Source organism: Nesoenas mayeri (genome assembly GCF_963082525.1).
Source record: "Nesoenas mayeri genome assembly, chromosome: Z".
NCBI lineage: Eukaryota > Metazoa > Chordata > Aves > Columbiformes > Columbidae > Nesoenas > Nesoenas mayeri.
Window position 1 is genome coordinate 60,217,787 of NC_137542.1, and position 20,368 is coordinate 60,238,154.

General features: G+C 39.8%; 2 protein-coding genes across 12 annotated transcripts in view; both read left to right on the forward strand.

The window, feature by feature from the left end:
• ERBIN (erbb2 interacting protein) overlaps nucleotides 1-6,982 on the forward strand; it is a 117,514-nt gene extending 110,532 nt beyond the window's left edge. For 9 of the 10 annotated variants that reach the window (XM_080362029.1, XM_080362026.1, XM_080362034.1 and 6 more), the window contains 3 exons: nucleotides 1,397-1,489; nucleotides 2,102-2,176; nucleotides 3,781-6,982. In XM_080362029.1, coding sequence (XP_080218155.1) covers nucleotides 1,397-1,489; nucleotides 2,102-2,176; nucleotides 3,781-3,888 — 276 coding nt within the window. In that variant the 3' untranslated portion in view covers nucleotides 3,889-6,982. The remainder of the gene's footprint in view (nucleotides 1-1,396; nucleotides 1,490-2,101; nucleotides 2,177-3,780) is intronic. The other variant, XR_013923508.1, reaches the window with a different exon arrangement.
• A 12,098-nt stretch (nucleotides 6,983-19,080) lies between these two features.
• The window catches only part of SREK1 (splicing regulatory glutamic acid and lysine rich protein 1), a 38,164-nt gene continuing 36,876 nt past the window's right edge, over nucleotides 19,081-20,368 (forward strand). For both annotated transcript variants that reach the window (XM_080362256.1, XM_080362257.1), the window contains exon 1: nucleotides 19,081-19,761. In XM_080362256.1, coding sequence (XP_080218382.1) covers nucleotides 19,601-19,761 — 161 coding nt within the window. In that variant the 5' untranslated portion in view covers nucleotides 19,081-19,600. The remainder of the gene's footprint in view (nucleotides 19,762-20,368) is intronic.

A 20,368-nucleotide genomic window follows, 5' to 3' on the forward strand; every position in this document is an offset into this window, starting at 1 on the left:
ATAAAATCTTACTTGACAATTTGACATCTGTCAGTGGCAGTGAATTGTTAGATGTTTTTTGTTTATTTACCATTTTGCTGCAGATGGTGACAGAAATTGTATAGGAATTTATCTCCAGCAGAACAGTGTTAACACAATGCAATTCTACTTCTGAAATCACACGTTCCTTCTAGTTTTGAGGTTTTTTATGTGAAAATTTTAAGAGAAATGTGGTAGATTTTTAACAGAACGTACCAAAAACTTAAGCTTGCATCATTTTACTGGGCTAGAAGTTTATTTCTCCGGTACATTTTTTGATCACTAACTCATTATTTATCTGCTAAATTAAAAAAATACCAAGTATCGGTACAACTTAGAGTGCTTTGCATCTATTTGTTGAACCAAGAACGGGTACTGAGAACTGTGTTTTCTTCTGTGCTAGTATGAGAATGTCCAATTCTTGTGTAAATGTCCACTTCTCTGTCGTGGTTCAACCCCAGCCAACAGCTAAGCGTCATGCAGCTGTTTGGTCGCTTCTCCCTGGTGGGATGGGGGAAAGAATTGGGATGGTAAAAGTGAGAAAACTCATGGCTTCACATAAAGTTAGTTAGGTAAAGCAAAAGCTGCCCATAAGCAGAGCGAAATAGGGGATTCATTCACACTTCCCATGGGCAGGCAGAAGTTCAGCCACCTCCAGGACAGCAGGGCTTCATCCAAGATAATGGTGACTTGGGATGAAAACACCATCACTCTGAGCATGTCCTCCAATCCTTTCTTTTTCTTCCAGTTTATATTGCTGAGCACAATGTCATATGGTGTGGAATATCCCTGGTGTCAGCTGTCCCAGCTGTGTCCCCTCCCAACTTCTTGTGCTCTCCCTGCCTTCTCCCTAGCGGGGTGGTGTGAGAAGCTAAAAAGTCCTTTACTGCTGAGCAACAGCTAAAACGTCAGTGTGTTACCTACATCGTTCTCGTACTAAATCCAAAACACAGCACTATACCAGCTACTTGGATGAAAATTAACACTATCCCAGCCAAAACCAGGACAGCTATGTAGAACTTGGAGTGAAAGTAGGAATGAGGTTTGATTTTTAAAATTCAACTAGAGGTAGTAAAGGAATAGGAGGAATATGTTCTTTCATAGAAACATGTCTATCTGCTGGGGCATTATATTCATTTACATAGTATCAAAATACCTCTGAATTTACAGCCCACATGAACTTCTAGTAAAACCTATATACAGTGATGCATGATATTTTGGAATCTTTTTCTGAATTAATATTACAAACTGTGATAAATGCTTTTTTGAGGTTTTTCTTTTTAAAGCTTTTGTTCACCTGAATTTTTTAGTAATAATTTCATTAACTTTGAATGTGGATTTTCAGTTAGTTCATCTAACTTTGGTTGTAACTACTTAGATTCGAGTGAGAATTGACAAGGATCCAGAACTTGGATTTAGTATATCGGGAGGAGTTGGTGGTAGAGGAAATCCATTCAGACCTGAAGATGATGTGAGTATTTCATACTAATGCATCTTAAAGTAATTCTGATTAATAATGTCTGTAGTATTTATCAAAGCAGGGAGGGGTGGGAATATATATATAAATTGAGAGAGAGATTTCCCAAAACACTAAACTCCAGGACTGGAGGGGAGAAAACTGGGGAAAAATTATATGGAAAATCAAGGTGGTGGGTGACCACAGGGGTCACAGGACAACACAGAGGATTTTTCTAGCTGAGTAGTTCCTGCACAGTTCCAGATATCAGTCAACAAATTGAAGTTAGTGAATTATGGAATTTACAGTTAAGAAGCCTCTTAAAAAGAGAACACGATTTAGTCTACAGCCTTATTTCTGGTGGTTGATAATTCATCTTGACATATACATCTGCCAAATTAAACAAAGGCAGATCAGAATTTCCCCTTCAATACTCCTTTAAAGGGAATTCTCCTGAATTTAACATCAGGAAAGGAAGACAGTCACAGAGACCTGTAGAATAATATTTTGTTCTCTTCTATTTATGACTGAAAGGTGAAAAAAAATATTTTGAATTACATCCATTTCATGCTGCTCTACTGTATATGAAACAAGCTGTCAAAAATGTTTTACACTTTGTTTTTCAAGGGTATATTTGTAACCAGAGTGCAACCAGAAGGACCAGCATCTAAGTTGTTGCAGCCTGGAGATAAAATAATTCAGGTACTTTGGTCATCTAATTAACTAACCTATGTAATATACCAGGTCCTTTTTAGTTCATACCTTTTCTAACAGCAGGATGTTTAATTTTTAGGTAGATTACCAGTATCTTTTCTAGAAGCATTCTTATATTCTGGGATAATGCTTTTAATTTTCTTCCACCTAACATTAGGATAAGTAATACAGGCTGGAGCATTAATCGGTTGGATCATTAATTATTCCCTACATTACTGGTTTGAGAATGTTGACAGTTGACTCTACTGCATTTCACTTTTCTAAAAATATTCAAATGCAACAAAAAATCCACTAGTAACTCAGTTAAACCACAACATCCTGTGAACCGTTTTTTCAAACAAAACCAAACGGAAAACACAGCATAGTCCTTCCAAAGAAAGAAAATACCAAAAGGTACACAGGAACACTAAACTGAGATCAAGTTTTCCACTCTATCTTGTCACCACTTAGATAACTTCTGCAGTTTTTGACTGAATATCATCTCTCCCAAAATGACTTTGCTATGCTTGATTTTGCAATGTTCTCCGTAAAACATGCATTAGGCATGCATGTTATAATGCATATCTAACACATACATCTAATAAAAATATTCTACATGACTAGTGACCAGATAATTGCATATGAGTCTTAAATTACTGTTGCATATTAGGTTAGGGCTAGAATGTTCTGTACAGAACAGCCTCCATGTAAATCTTTCTCTGCAACACTAGGCAGATTTAAAAACCACTGCCTTTACAACAAAGGATTCAGCTGGTAGCAGAAGCAAGTGTTCAGTGATGGGATAAGAAACTGCAAGTCCAAAATGGCACAGCTAAGGTGCAGAGTGCATGACCAGTTGTCTCTCTCATCACATAAGGGGCCATGACTCAGGGAGAAAAGCGGGATGCACAGCTAGAAGCTGTAACAGTTTAAACTGGATGAGTTTGTCATCCTGCAAGATTTTACCACCCATACTGAACATGAATTTGCAGTAGTACACCCTGAGATGTTGAACCACAGCCATGTTTCCCTGCCTTTTGTAGGCCACCTAGAACTGCCAGTGTTTGCCAAGCTGAACCTGTCCCAAGAACGACAACGTTGTTTGAAGTCATAGAAAGATTAAAGCTGGGACTGGCCTCAGGAGGTCTCACACCCTAAAGTATCTCCTAATGCCATTAAGGTTTTTGGCTAAAGGCTTCAATAGTTTTAATTTATTAGAAGTGCCATTTCTAACATTCTAATATTTAAATTGAGATGTACCAATTGTACTGCATTTGCTTTTTTTCAGTGTGTCTGTATTAAGGCTGATGAATTAGATGTCTGATGGTAATGATATAAAGATCAGTTGTCTCTTTTGGTTACTTTCAATACTTTTGGGGCAAAATTCTTCCGAGGCAAACACAGTAGTTTAATTTCTTGTGGCATACAGGTACATGTTCAACTCACATCAACAATATAATCTGCAAATCTGCAGTGTTCTATTGTCTGCATTCATATAGAATTTGGTTATTTTAAGCCTCAAAACTTAAATAAACTAACAAGGGATACAAGATATGTTTCACTAACATGCCATATGAGACTGTCATTTTCAATTTCAAATATTTCTTTTTTAGGCGAATGGATACAGCTTCATCAATATTGATCACGGACAAGCAGTATCTTTGCTAAAGACTTTTCAGAATGCAGTGGAACTCATCATTGTGCGAGAAGTCTCTTCATAAATACTGTGGATTATGGGGATAAAACGACCGGATTCATTGAAGGACTTACAGGAAACTGAATATTTTGCCTATTTTTATACATGAAAGGAACTTGAAAAGAATTATGATCAAAATTTGTACAGGAAATACTGAACTTGTGGTTAATGGGGAAAAAAACCACTGTATAGAACATACAGGAAATCATTTCGGAAATGCATATGGTGAATAAACTTGGTTTTAAGCATTATAGTAATCTATGGATCACTCCTCCAAGAACAAACCTGTGTTGCTTTTTTGTAAAGATGGTAGGTTTATTTTTGGATAATTCATACACATTACTAAACTTTGTGCAAGGCTTTGCAAAGCCTCGGTTGTAGCAAATGGACAGATGGCAGGGCTGTCTGTCCTGTAGCTGTTTATTGCCTTTATTTTTATTCACCAGATATTAATGTGTTATGCTGAAGCCACTTCTGTACATACAGAATGGGGATATTAAAAGTTGGCTTTGCTATGTGCACGATGTATAGGTGAATGACTAGATGGAAGGTGATGCTGGTAGGACAGAATACAGGTCAGATGAAACAACTGTTTGCAATCTAAATCTGGAATTGGGAAAGAAGAAAAAGTGTTTTCTGGAGTGTACGTCTACCAATAGAAAATGCAATAAAAGCTTATGGTGTTTTTAAAGACTGTAACTACAAATTTGTGTTATTCTATAGGATTTGTTCTTAGTGTAGTCATTGAATATTCATTTGCCACATGTGATTCATGTTTAGTTGGGTTTTCTTGCTTTTCTTTTTCAGCTGTACTGTGGAATGTGCCCAGAGGTTTTTCTCTGCTGTGAAAATCCCAAATTTTGTGGAAATGGTGATACTTTTATCTTTATAGAAAGTATTCCATTTTAAACTTGTAGATTTTAAAAATGAAACTGAAATGGCCAGTTTTTAAGATTGTTGCCTGTAATTTATATCTAAAAACACACAAAGTAAACAATGTACGAAGGGTTATAAAAGACATCTTGATCTTGTTTGGCCTTTGCATTCCTTGTCAATCAAAAAGGAAACCATACGTGTGGAGCTAGGTAACCAAAGCAAGTTTGTGAAACTTCGAACAGTGATGGAGAATTTCTGTGGTGAGATGGAGAGCAAGGGGAGGGTGTACTTGCAACCCACCAGTTCGCAGTGATGTTTCTTAAAGGGCTGTTCCTACAGGTAACATTAAATGTGAACTAGACACTTCAGAGTCATTAAAGGGTTTCTAACTATATTAATGTAATAGTGATTTACCACAGGCTGCCTTTGTTCCTTATTACTGTATAAAATACTCAATTATGCTTCTATTAATTTTGTTTACCGGAAACATTAACTTTATTTTTTCTCTTTCTCCTTTGTAATTTAATAGACACTGCATAATCTGCAGTGATAATTAATAAATGGTTGTTATGGACCAGGGAAAAGTGCCATAGAAGACCAATAACTGTTTTTAATTAGGGCTAACGATTAGCCTGTCATTGGAGCAATATTCAAATATTGCAGTTCATTTTTAATTACATATAAGTTGGTGGTTTGAGACACGTATAAGTTGCTTTTTTCAACCCATGTGTAGAAAAGTAAATGCTTTTAATAAAGCTAGCAAAAACACCAGCTTCCTTTAGTTTTGGGACAATGAGCTGGAAGAGAGAGGAATTATACACAGCTAGTGGTAATAAACAGACAGTACTTTTAAAATAAGTGAACTCCAATATTATTGCACTTCTTTCAAAGATGTTAACTATTGCTTATTGTACTGTGTATATTTCTAATAATTTTAATTGAAACCCTTTAACAACTCTTTGTATATTTTAATTCTTTTTAGTTTATTTCAGTAATATTTACATAGAAAATGATTTTTTTGATATATTAGCAGAAATGTGTTGTATTTTGATAAAATTCACTTATTTTCTGTGTGCTGTTAATCTTCAAAGGAAAGAATGAGAAACATAGCTATATAATGGCAGGCTTCAGTGTTCCCCTTCTAAGATGAGTTTTGTTGTTCTTTAGTTTCTATTTTTTTATTGAAAATGCAAAATGTTCACATCACATGTTCATTACTTTTAATCATGTTATTTCTATCACACACTGCCTTTTAAAGGGAATGCATACAAACAAGTCCTAAATTACCTTGGTCTTCTACATAACCTGCATATTTGGGAAGGGAAAAGTCCAAAAAGCAGAACTGATTCTTTACTGATCTTGGACTGACTTTGTATACATTTTGCAGTACATTTAAATGTATCTACCAGGGAATTATACTGTATTGTGTTTTACTTTAATGGTAACAGAAGTTTCAAATGTTGTTGTGTCACTTCATTTTCAGATTCATGTATCACACGAAAATTCTACCAAAAACTGCTTGGCTGTGATAGAAATGTAGAAGTAGAGATTTATAGCAAGGAGTTTAGTACTTCTTGTGGAAATACTTGGCCAAAGCTTGTCTTCATTAAATTAGTAAAGTAACCATCTAATAAAATATGGATTATGCTGATTTTACTCAGTAAATGTTGGAGTTTTCAGTGGATTTAAATGTGTTTGTTCCTTGAGTGTCTGTGTGTAAAGGTAAACACATGTCAAATTAGATGATTTTGCTGAGTGGGAGAAATGTCTCCTGAACTAGTCCAGCCAGGATCCAGCAGGAGGAGAGACAATATCAACACTTTTCATTTTGAATGCATCTTAAGCTACATTTTTTAATAGAATAAAATCCATCAGCAGCCTAAATTACTCACCATGGCAATGAGTTGATACAAACTCTGCTAATTCTTTCTACTCTTAATAGTTCATTAAAGAATCAGTTCAACTGATGTAATGAAAAGATGAAGTCTCCCACATATTTATTATGTAAATATTTTTTAGTTTCTTTTTTGGACTGGAGTTAAAAAAAAAAAAGTGTATATACTTGAAAGCATTCTGTGAACACAAACATAGCAATAAACAACACACAGAGTCAAACCTTTCTGATTATTTTGGTTTTGTTTAGAAATACTCCCTTGTCAACAGCTATGAAATGTTTTTATTGATCAGCATTTATTCAACATTCCAAATTTTTGTATATAATTAGACTGTTTCTGAGGTAACACATGGGGAATAGATAATAAACTAATGCTCTTTAAAGCTGTGTGTAATTGACTTATTTAACATCTAGGAAATTTTATATAACACTGTCTTCTGTAGTTTCTGTAGACCTAAGTACACTATCAATATACATTAGTAAGGTCTTATTTGTGTTCCTGGCTCTGTGCATCTCAGTGCCCAAGGGTCTGCTCTAGGTGATTTCATTGCAAAACTGGGTTATTCACAATAAATACTTCTGTGAATAACCCAGTCTTGCAATTAAATCGGCTCAGGCAGCTAGTGGCTTCTCTGCTGAAGACATGAGTGGTTGTTACCTGATGCAAACTAAGTAGTTTCAATAGCAGAGAGAGATGACTAAGTCAAGGAGCAGAGTTAAGAGTAGCTGGAGGGTGCTCTGATGAGAGCAACAAGGGTTATGTGTTAAAGTGAGGAGCTAGGCACAGAATTTCACAGGAGAGGTAAATGCAGGTTTAAATCCATTTTTCTTGGAAAACACCTGACAATGTAGTAACACAAACTTAGGGGTTTTTTTCTTGTATATGTGGATCTGGTATATCAACATCAGTACTTGACTTCCCACTTCCTCTACACATAAAACTGGTTCCAACTGCTTCCTCCAGGTGGTCTGCTGCGGCTCAGGGTCAGTCTGTCCAGACGCTTTGCTTGAAAGCACCATCAGCTCTTCCTCAGCTTTGGAGGTGGTGAATGTCAGGTGGAACAGGAGCCTTATGGTGCTGGAAAACACGTTCTTCTGGCCATTGCCTCCCACTGATATTCTACTTCTGGCTCTGCTGGTGACAGGCTGCCCAGGTCTGCGACTGCCGTGGGGTGCCTGAGTAGCTCCTGTCTCTAATGCTGCGCAGGCTGCTGACTTCAACAACTCTGTTCAGCAGCACAGCTCTCCGGCAGGAAAGGTCCAGGAGAGGCCCCAGGGCGCCCTCTGCCCACCGAGCTCGGACAAAGGCCTGTCCCCAGCACCAGCCAAATGGGTGGGAGTGTCACCCCCCTGAAGCAGGAGCAATGGCAGCAAAGGCTCCAGGGCTGCTGGCCATGCTTGCTGGAAGCTGCCAGAGCTTTCCCAGACCCGCAGCCCTGTGGCTTCCCTTGCCTTGTATGCGGTGGCAGCGGGTACCCTCCTGTTCCTCAGGGTTCCCAGGAGTCCCTCTTCTAGCGCTACGAGGCTTGTTTCAAGTACAGCATCGCCCCTCTTTGTAGTCCAGCCCCCTCTTTGCTGCACTCCCTGATTTCCAGCTCTCTGCTTTCTTGTGTTTGCTATTCCTGGTATTGTCTGCAAAAGCATTACTTTTATTTCCATACTGCAATTTGAAATATTGTTTACATGGGCTACAAAGACAATTACAATTTTACATTAAGGATAGGAAGTATAGAAAAAGAAGCAATTATTTGGCCTAAAGGAAGATAAAATATGAAATAAGCACTACAACCTAGATATTTTAGACTACATCAGAAATACTCTGCACAGGATTTTGTGCATTTCAAAAGTAGGTTGCAATTATTATCACTTCAGGGAAAAATCTATTAAGTAGGTATGGATAAATGTTACTGAGCTGTGAAAGATTCAGTTAACATGTACCCAATAGCCAAGTGAGGAGACTTTCAGCCAGCCGCATTTATATGAATACCCGATGAAAAGCTTTTGACATCTAATAAGAAGGTGCAAGAGAACAAGTGTCATGTGGCTGAGCTGGCAAGGATCCTGAGATGCTGAGAACAGCTCCCCCTGAAAGGTCCTATTGCTGCAATGACAGCTTTTCTGCATGGCCCAAACTTTTGAGCACTGGGAATTAAATTTCTGATTACAGTAGCCCGCAACATCTATTTTAGCCAGCTGCACAACACAAAGGGGAATATGGATCTGCGCTGCATACGTTTCACTGGACACTGCAAATTGCTGAACTATTTATGTTTCTGTATCGTCCAAATTAATCAAAAAACTGTGACAGAATATTCAGTCTTGTTTGACCGACATGTGAAAATACCAATTTGGACAAACTTCTCAAGGACTATCTCTTAATAGAGAAACTGGTGGCAGAAGAAGCAGATGCTCTACAGAGAAATTATCATTCAATTGCTAATGTTGATGATTTGTGAAGGAAACTTTGGAGAAAAAAGAAAAACAACACAAGTTGACAAAAAGGGGGAAAAGCTTTCTACTGAATTATAAGTATGCACTAGAGAAATACATGATTTGAAAGTATTATGCAAAGGCTTATCATAACATATTAGCATATTTGATTTTTGTCTGCAACAACTGCCACACACAACAGAATAATCAACAACTGGTTTTGAATATGGAGAAGGTATTTTTGCTGAGAATGTTTCTGCCAGAAGTACTTCAGTTGAAAGCCACATCCCTTCTACTGAGCAAGTGAGGTTTTCTAATAAATATTGAAATCGATATTAACATCTGGTTAGCTGACATAATACTAAGTCCTGGGAACAATGAATTAATCATGTAGAATTGTCTCATTTGCTAACTGTAATGAGAGATGACTGATGAGGTTGGAGTTGATGCATGCAGTTGAACCATGCTGAAAAGCCTCCAAACAGATACAACCTCCAAACAATTTTTTCTGCTACATTTTAACTAAAAAAAAAGCTATGAAAATACATTTGGTGAATGGAACAATGGAATTGACTCTGCACTAGGTGACGTCTGGTGGTTTTTTAATTGTAGATTGTAATTATTCTATTATAGCATTAATCACGATATGCTTATATTTTAAGACATCTTAAGATACCAAAAAGAACTTTCTACATTAGTACTTAACTGAACTCAATTCATGTTGCAATGATGACTATTTTATACCACTCCTGAATTAAATTTAGAAATAAAATGTTAATGTTTATTTGCACTGAGTTATACTCTGGTATGTTTTCGAACTTCACAATTGTAAGGCAGGGTAGACAAGGGAAGAGCAAGTGCATGTTGTCTACCTTGACTTCAGCAAGGCTTTTGACACCATCTCTCACAACATCCTCATAGGCGAAGTCAGGCACTGTGGGCTGGATGAATGCACGGTGAGATGGATCATGAACTGCATGGATGGCAGAGCTCACAGGGTTGTAATCAACGGTGTAGAGTCTGGTTGAATGCCTGTAGCTAGTGTTGTTCCCCAGGGGTCAGTACTGGGTCTAGTTTTGTTGAACCTGTTCATCAATGACCTGGATGAAGAGTCTCAGTGCCCCCTCAGCAAGTTTGTTGATGGTACCAAACTGAGGGGAAGGGCTGACAGACCAGCAGGCTGTGCTGCCATTCAGCGAGACCTGGACAGGCTGGAGGACTGGGCAGAGAAGAACCTGATGAAGTTCAACAAGGGCAAGTGTAGGGTCCTGCACCTGGGGAGGAATAACCCCAGGCACCAGTACAGGTTAGGGGTGGACCTGCTGGAAAGCAGCTCTGCAGAGAAGGACCTGGGAGTTCTGGTTGACGACAGGTTGACCATTAGCTAACAACGTGCCCTTGTGGCCAAGAAGGCCAAGGATATCCTGGGGTGACCAGCAGGTCAAGGGAGGTCCTCCTCCTCCTCTACTCTGTCCTGGTGGGGCTACATCCAGCTGCATCCAGCTCTGGGCTCCTCAGTTAAAGAGGACACAAATTACTGGAGGGAGACCAGTGGTGGGCTACAAAGACAATTAAGGGCCTGGAGCATCTTTCTGATGAGGAGAGACTGAGAGAGCTGGGCCTGTTCAGCCTGGAGAAGAGAAGGCTGAGAGGGGATCTCATCAATGTTTATAAATATCTCAAGGGTGGGTGTCAAGAGGATGGGACCAGACTCTTTTCAGTGGTGCCCAATGACAGGATGAGGGGAAATAGGTATAGATTGAAGTACAGGAGGTTCCATCTAAACAGGAGGAAAAGCTTCTTTGAGTGTGCCAGAGCACTGGAATAGGCTGACCAGAGAGGTTGTGGAGCCTCCTTCTCTGGAAACATTCAGAACCTTCCTGGACACATTCTTATGTGATCTTCTCTAGGTGAACCTGCTTTAGCAGGTGAGTTGGACTGGATGATCTTCAGAGGTCACTTCAAATCCCAGCCATTCTGTGATTCTGATCCTTTTTATTGTCATTGGAAGCCTATATTCTGATTTCTTATGCCATGAACAAGGCTGCGAACAAGAAGTACTGGCAAACGGAGACTGTGCCCAGACCTCCTCATCACAGAATCACAGAATGTTAGGGACTGGAAGGGACCTTGAAAGATCACCTAGTCCAATCCCTCTGCCAGAGCAGGAACACTTAGATGAGGTTACACATGAGGGTGTGACATTCATGACATCTTGTCATGAAGCAGAACAAACATGATTAGATTTTTCAGTGTGCAAGTTATTGCTACTCCTATTTTTTTCTGTGTCTCAGATAGGAATTTGGTTGACTGACATAAGCAAAACTGGTAGTAATTTTCCAACTTAAGGCAAAAGAATTATTCTGTGAAATTCAGCATGCAAGAGCAAACCAAAGCAGCCACTTTGTCTGCAACAATACCTGCATTATCATCCTTCAAAACAATATCCTCAAACCGAAAACTCACTACTGTTGGGATTTTTTCAGTTCCAGGTGGTATTATGCATCTGAAGATTATATTCTATGAATTCCAGTTTATCAAGCCAACATGTATGATAACAATAATTCAACTATTACACAAAACCCCAAATTTCATATCTAATGGGTAGATGGGAACTGTGTTTGAGCCCCAGAGTCAGACACTAAAATAGAAAGTCCCGTTTCCACAGTCTCTCCATGGTATGTGAAGTTATTTGGCTTTAGAGGAATGGATTTTTTGTGTCCTAAATGTATTTAAACTGCTTGCCCTGCTCATACAAATTCTGGCTGCAAAGCAGAGGAAGTTTTTCCTAGTGATTTCCAGAATTTTCTATCCAACTCCTTTGAACTATCTTGTTCAGATAGGTATTCGGGATTTTAAAACCATGTTCCCTTTACATACACCTACATGCTGTGACTCACAGCAGGATGAACCTCACAGAAAAGGAAAAAGAGGCTTTTTTTCTTCAGAAATAGCAGGGACCTACCTGAACAGGCTCAATAGCATGTGCCACCAGAAAAATAGCAAGCAGCAGATCTCTCAGCAGACACTCAACTAAATTTTAAAAAGAAAAAAAGAAAGCTGAATTTAAACATTTTCTTTTATTTTTCCTACACATACATATTCACACATAATGATTTTAAAGGTATATCATAAAACTTAGTATAAACTTAGAAAACGGATATGTAGAATTTCATATACCTTAAAAGAGGGTGTTCTAAACATCCCCTTTGAAGAAGAAATGCTTCTGTAACCCAAGAAGTGTTGTCTGGAAAACAGATACTAGATTTCATAAGTGACTGAAGAAATGCTGCCCTGAAATGAAGATTGGATGCAGAATCTGTTCTCAGATCTCTCTCCTACCTGCTTTGGTCTATTTTCCCAGTCTGTAAATGGTGGCAATAATCTTCTTTTGTCAAGATGGGGTTGGAGATTCAGACATAAGAATACTACCTAGATAGCACTGGTTGCCAGTTAAGTCCTCATCTTATTTTGGAGTAAGTTTAAAAAGAATTGAAAGTTGATAAAAACTATGCCATCTTTTATCCAAGCCATCTTATGGGCAGAAGGAGAACTTCATTATAAAACACACTCATACAGCTGTTAACATGAGCCTCATAACTGGCACTGCTATGCTAAATAGAACAGTCTGAATTTTTGTTTGCCATAAACCAGATAAAAAGCAGATGCAGAAATCTCAGTGGTTTCAGTTTACCAATACCAGTTTATATAGATGGCTGCCATCCAGAGGCAGGAAGTTTGAAAAGGTTCCAGCTGCTTACATTGACTATGTAGAGTCCATCTATTCATCTCAAAATAGGTAGGGCTTTAAGATTTCTGGATTGAGTTTCACCTGGGAAAAACACTACTAACAGAGAAATTTTATGCTAGAAAAAGCTGCTTTTCTTTTTTTTTTTTTTTTTCTGGGTGTAGATATAAAATGGATCTTACACTTGGTGAAAAACAGGTTTTGTTAAATGCATTTTATATAATTTTTGATATTACAGATGTGGTGGATTGGGGTTTACTCCACAGAATTAAGAGTCTGTTTTTTGTAAGATGTTTTCATCTACTACACAGGAGTCTTCTAAAAAAAAAAGAAAAAAGAAAATTATACTAAGGCACATACGAAAAAGGGAGCAGCTCCCTGACAAACCTGATTGGTGCAACAATGGACAGGGGGGCGAAAGCAATTTCTAGTATTTGGGAACAACTCTGAGCTTGCTGGAGCTTTGAATGAAGTCTATTGTCTGGGAAACACTAGAAAGTTAACATTTTCCCCATATGCCCGTGTGTATTTGAAAGCTAGTTCAAGTCAACCTAAGGTGTGAATCTGAATTGAATCAGATATTTAAAAAATCTTGCTTCCACATGCAGTTTTATTCCAAAATATAACGTGCTGAAATGACTGTAGATGGAGGCATAACACATACCCTTGTTTTCAGATTTCATGTTAAGCACCTACTCCGATGAGAAACAGTTTGTACTATCAGAACTGACGTTTTGGGCGCGTGCAAAACTTGGCAAGCTTCTCTGCATTAATTCACACATTGACTAAAATTCCTGACTGATTATGAGAGGCAGAAAATTGTCCTGACCTGGAGCACGCGTTTGAGCAAAAACTGAGAAAATAAGAATATTATCAGCAGTCAATCTGCACAGGCGATCTACTGCAAGTAGTAGTAGGAGGAGCCTGGCATTTTAAGATTATGCCTCTTGATTAGAGAAGGAATATTTGTTTTGTAAAAGACACATTTGTTTCCTTTGTTCTTCATTGGCCATCTAAAAAACACTGGAATTTTAGTTGTACAGTAAAGCAAATGGTGAAAAGTTACTCTGTATGGAAAAACCTTACAGAGCAAAAGCTACACAAATATAGTGGCTTTTAATGGCAATCTAATACTGGTTGTGAAAGAACATTCAGAACGAAAATTACATATTTTTATTTGGATCTGTTCACTAGATTGATATATGCCTATTTTAATCACTCATATACATAAAGATTAAGTTAAGCTTATAAATTCACTATCTTAAATAAATAAAAAGTAATATACTGAACACAATTTGAACACTTTAACGAGAGATAGTTTAATGAGGTGCTAACTAGCCTTAAATTATGGCAGTATTTTAAACATTTGTACCGTTAACTCAAAATTTTCTCAAAGTCTCCATAAGGTGTCAAAATTCCCTAAATTCAAACTGCCTACACTGAAGCATCTAGTCATTTGACAACCAAACTCAGCCAAGAAATGCCCTTGGAAAGGAGTATCAGCCACATGGCCATCCTACCACCACATGGGCATCCTACCACCACATGGGCATCCTACCACCACATGGGCAGTTCTTCCCCAAACAATGTACCTATTGGTCTTTCTTCTTTGTTTAATAAAGCGTTGAGTAAGTCAGGTGAACAACAGGTGTTACAACAGCACCCTTCACCACTGGTGATTGAGAAAAATATTGTGACAAGTACGAAAAGCAGTTCGACACGCACACACAAATACTTTGGCAGATACAAACCTCTGAGATCAGCCAGTCTTCCTGACAGTCATGCAAATTCATTGAGATTTTCATGTACCCACAGGTGGTTTCTCAGACGAAGCTTTTTGTGGACTATCTTACAGTTGTACTTAGGTTGGCAATAATATGCTTGATGTTCTATGTGCTGCTTGGCCAATACAAAGTATTACTTTATATGATATACTAAGCAATTTCAAACATGGTTTACTACATTAACAGTGAAGCTGGAAGCTAGGCTTTCCTTGCAGAAATGCTATTTTTCCTTTATCACATCTTGGTAGAAGTCAAGCATTGTTCCTTTCTATTCTAGGAGAACAGAAAAAACAAACAAATTCTTCATGCTTGTTCTCCTATTTGCGATAGTAACACTAGTCTCACTTTTTGATCACATTGCTTCAAATCCTGTTCAATGTAGTTGTAATTGAACAAAACATTGCTGGTTCTCTCTAGTCAAGGGTTTTGGCAATGACAGGAAGATTTAAAGTCTTTTAGATTCTCTCTCCTTGAAGATGGTACATGATTACAGAAAATATCAGTGAAGTAGTTCAAAGATCTTGTAATATATGTAATAAGTAATCAAAGAACAAATCATTCCACTGTTAGTAGATCTGCACTGACTACAGAGATTCTGAGCAAGGCAGCAATAATATAACACTTCTAATGAATACTCAAAGACTTCCTGAGATTACTAAAGAATATTCCCGTTATTATGGAAAGTTAACAGAAAGTGTTATTATGAGCTTCTTATCAATTAAGAATGATTGAATAAGTGAACTCAGTTCAGGAAAGCACCTTTAATTCTCACAGAATCATGGAGTTCCTGAGGTTGGGAGGGTCCCCTGGAGATCACCCAGTCAAACCCCACTCTGCTCAAAACAAGCTCAACTACAGCAGGTTGCTCAGCCCAGGTTTTGAGTATCTCCAAGAACAGAGAAGACACAACTTCTCCAGACAACCAGTTCCAGCAGTCAACCATCCTCACAGTAAAACAAATGTTTTGTTTTGTTTTTTTTTCTTATGATAAAATGACATTCCTGTATCTCAATTTGTGCCCATTGCCTCTTGTCCTGTCACTGGACAGAGAAGAGTCTGCCTGTCTCGCTTACATTCTCCTATCTGGTACTTAGTCACAGTGACAAGAAGCCTCCCAAGCTGGGGAGCCCAGCACTGGACACAGGATTCCAGATGTGGCCTCACCACTGTGGAGTAGAGATGTGCTGGTTTGACTGAAAACGAGTTAATTTTCTTTGTGCAGTTAGAAACCTTGCTTTTTCATAGCTAGCATGGTCATTATTTGGACTTAGTTTGAGAACAAGAGATAACACCCCAGCACAGAGTTAATGTTTTCAATTGTTCCAGTCTGCGAGCCAAGGACTGTTGTGAATGCCCTGCCCACAGGTGTGAGGAGTGAGGAAGGGGGACATGGATGGGGCAGAGCTTGACTGACATCCAGACTGATCAATGAGAGTATTCCATCCCGTTAGCATCATGCTGCAGATTTAAGGAGAGTTGGGATCTTCTGGTCTCTCTCACTCCCGGGTGTTTAGTTCGGGACATTTATTTTGGCTTTTTGCCATTTTGCAGAGGCCTTTGAGCCTTTCTGCCTTTCTCCTTTTTTCCTCTGTTTGGGACTAGGGTGCTAATTCCTGGGACTGGCTGCTTAGTGTAGACTGAGTTCATGAGCAGTTGCCTTGAGTATCTTTTATTTCTATTTTATATGCATATTTACTAGTAGTGTAATAGTGTTTTGTTATTTTATTAAACTGTGTTTATTTCACTCCAAGTTTTTCCCTTTTTTGATTCTCTCTCCTATTGGGGCAGAAGTAGGAAGGCGTGAGCAAGTGGCTATTGCAGTTGTATTGCTAGCTCAGGTTAAACGACAACAAGAAGGCAAGGACCACCTTCCTCAACCTGCCCGTGATGCTCTTGCTAATGCAGCCCAGGGGGCTGTTGGCCTTCTTTGCAACAAGGGCACATTGCTTGCCATGTTAACTTGTTAAACGGGATTCCCAGGTCCTTTTCTGCCAGCCAGCTCTCCAGCCAGTTGGCCTCCAGTATGTACTGGTGCATGAGGCTATTCCTGACAAGGTGCAGAACTTTGCTATTCCTTTTGCTCAACAACATAAGAAGCCCATCACCCTATCTCTTCGAGCAGGGCAGTTCAGCTAGCTTCCAATGCACCCAACTGCCCACTCTTCTAATCTGCACTTCATTGGTTGACAGTTCCTTTTGGTTAAAGACTTTACCATTTCACATGTAGGTAACATGTAATTTAAGTTTTGTGATCTCTGTAAGGGTGATGTATTGCTGTTGTTTTTCAGAATCTAAAGAAGAGGGTATGATGCAGTTCTAGGGGAATATTATTTTCTATACACAGTAAAAATGCAACTGATCAATGAAACAGAAAAGATAACATTGTAGGGGGCAAGCAAATCCTCCATATTTTGAGATTTGCTCTGTACCTCTAAAAAACCCCACTTTTTGTTTTCAGAAAGGATTGCTTATTTGACCTCACAAATACACATACTGTTGATGCATGGATGGTTTACCATTTATCATTTGCCTTCATAGTGTCTGAAAACTGTGCTTACCAGGGGACCCCTGTGAATTGCTAAGTCCCACTCAGTCTAATTACTGGAGCAACTTAAAAGAAAATCTAAATAATTTTGACTACACAATGGTTGCTGATAAATCACTCTTTGAAACATAGTTTGCACCTGTTTTTACATATTAAGAGCAGGAATTTTTATGTAGTAACTTCCCTCTTCCAGAATGGTGATAATGCATATTTTTGAGAATTTAATGCAAGGACTGTAAAGCTGTTATCCCAAGTACCTCATCAACTCTAGACAACTCTGCAATTGCAAAGGACTTTCTGAAATCACGGTTAGAGTTCCAGGACTGGAGCTCGGTCAAAATCTACTGTGAGGATTGTCAGGAGACTGATGCTGGGATGTCCAGCTGGGAAGAGCTGAAGGATTTCAGAACTGCAGGTGTGGAATGCTTTGTCTTTGCTAGTTAACCTGACATCATTGCCTGTACAAGAAAGGTGAAGGCAGAATGAAATAATTTCTTTATTGACTCTAAGTGCACCAATACAGTTACTAGAAGCACAAAAACAGGCGAGCAAAATTGAAAAGAAGCTCCTACATATACTAATCCACTCAGAACACAGTTAAGTTTCTCTCTGCCTACAGCAACCCATAATGCAGGTCTGTTGACCACTGATTAGAGAGAAGATGGTGTTAGGTCACTGCTTGTACATAATTTCCCTTCCGTATGCCTACCTATTTTATTTAACTTTTTTTTTTTTCTTTTTCTGAATAGCTGTTTTTTTACTATAGGAGTGGGAGCAGCTCTTAAACACTTCTAAGTTTTGAACAGTTTGACTAAAACAGAGTCATTTTTTGCTTCTGCCACTTAATGGCAGCCTGTGTGAACCACAGCTTTTGGCATTGGGTTTTGGGGGGATTTTTGCTACTATTCCAAAATCCAAAATTATTTATGCATTTGTATTATTTTCCAAGCTAATTTTGTCCCATGGCAGGGACTGACAAGGAAAATATTTAAACAGTGTTTCGCTTCTGTTTTGTTTTTGCGATGCAGACCAGTAGCTCCGAATTTCATATGTAGTGTCAAAGGCTTTACCCAAAGGACAGTATCAGTTCTGACATCAAAGAACTTTTCCATTTGAGAATTTTAGAGCTCATTTATCTGCTATCCTCCGCTGAGAGATGCAAGGAGAAAGAACAAGAATGTTCAAAAGAGTAATAACTTCTACACCTCTGCTAACCATCTTTGAATGAGATGTACTAATCAAAACACAGGAATTCTTTATGTAATGTTCCTATAGATAGAACAATCATACCAGAGTTTAATTTCGCACAATATATAGCAAGAGACCTTGAATTCTCCAACTGAACTTCTCTAAATTTAGGCTAGTTAATAGCTACCAGGATGGCTGACAGACAGGATTTAACTTTGATCTTAAATCTTATACTTATGGAATATGGATTCCATTTAGAAAAAGAACATGAGTGCACTGATTATGATTTTGAAATAAGTACTGCCTGAAAAATATACATAGGCATTTTTAAACAAAATAAATCTCTGAAAATCGCTTGGAATTATTTAACATTCTGTAACATATTAAGCATCAATAAAGGAAATACTACCCAGGCTTATCTATGGAGATTCCATAACCACTGACCTACTTGCTCAGGGAAGTATCACAAATTTGCAATCCTTTTCAGCCCAGATAGGTTCAAAAATACCTCAGTCCCTTCTCAGCTCAGGTCTGGAGAATGGAAAGTCTTGAAAGCTAAAATATTCATGTCTGAAACCGTAAATCTTTCACTGCCAAGCTGCACAGTTCTTCAGCACCTAAGAAAGACTGCAGCTGGATCCTTAATAGCAATTGCCTGCACGCACAGTGCTCAGTCTCATTTTCCACAGTTGATTTAATTTTTAAAGACAGCTTGAACTGGAACTCCAGGTAAAAGCCATTTAATCGGGATAGATTCCCACTCAAGTTATAACAAAACCATTACCAGCTTATTCCATTACAACCCCTTCCTGTTTAAATATTATTAGGGTGTTTTCAAGAGTTTATTCCTTAGGGTAATTAAATTGTCTCTTAGTCAACTTGGCTACCAAACGAGCATTTAAATGGGAAATCTATTTTCTTTTTGCTTCCATTTCTTGTGGGCATATTTTAACTTGATGGCAGACGGTTCAGTGGATTTCATGCCAGACCAACGGACGGATTCAAAGCGGACCTCCTGCGGGGGTGTGGGTTTGTACCCAGGCCCCCAGGTGCCTCGAATTTACACCAACCCCGCTTTTGCTCCGCTGGTGGGGAGCGGGCGTGTCAGCGACCTCCCCCAGAAACTCCTCCACGGAGCAGTCGAGTCCGCCGCTAGAGCGCCCGCGCACGAGGACGCTCTAGCAGGCGCCGCGCGCTCCTCTGTGTCGTCAGGTCCGCCTCTCGGGCTGTGTGAGGCACCGCTGCGAGCAGAGCGGTCGTGCAGGCTCCGCCATGATGAACAGCGGAGGCATCGGGGTGCCGCTGGGCTTCCCCTTGGGCCCCACGTCCGTCATCCAAGTCACGAACCTGTCCTCCGCCGTGACCAGTGAGCAGATGCGAACTCTCTTCGGCTTCCTGGGAGATATCGAGGAGCTGCGCCTCTATCCCCCGGAGTAAGTGGGGCCCGCGCCGGCCTCCGGAGCGATAGAAACTTGGGAGGAGGAGGAGGCCTAGAGCGGCCAAGCGGGCGGAGCGGGGAGGTAGAAGGCTGTACGTGCCATCTTAAGTGTGGGCACCAAGGCTCCCCGCCGGGGGAAGGGGTCACGTGGTCCCACCCCGTCGGGTGGCAGGAACGGCAGGGAAAGCGGAGCTTCGCCCGCACTTAAGATGGCGGCCCGGAGCGGGGGCGCTGCCGCGGCATCTCCGGAGCGGCGGGTTTTACGCGCCCGCGGCGGCGGGCAGGGCCGCGGCCTCCCGCGGAGGTGCCGGCACGAAGTCACAGCCGAAGGGCTGGCGAGAAGCCTGCCCGCTGCCTGCCCGCAACGGGGCCCCGGCGCAGCTCTCTTCCTCCCCGTGTTCTGATGAGCCCCTTTCTGTGGCCGACCTTTCTCTTCGCTCGGACTGAGCGGAGGGCGGGCGAGCGAACAGGAGAGCGCCAGGCCCGACCCCGCCCAGCTGGCTGCCAGGCCGCGCTGCCCGGGCCCTGCATGTCGGAAGGACCAACTATATGTGTATCTACATATATATACATATATATATATGTACATATATGTATATATA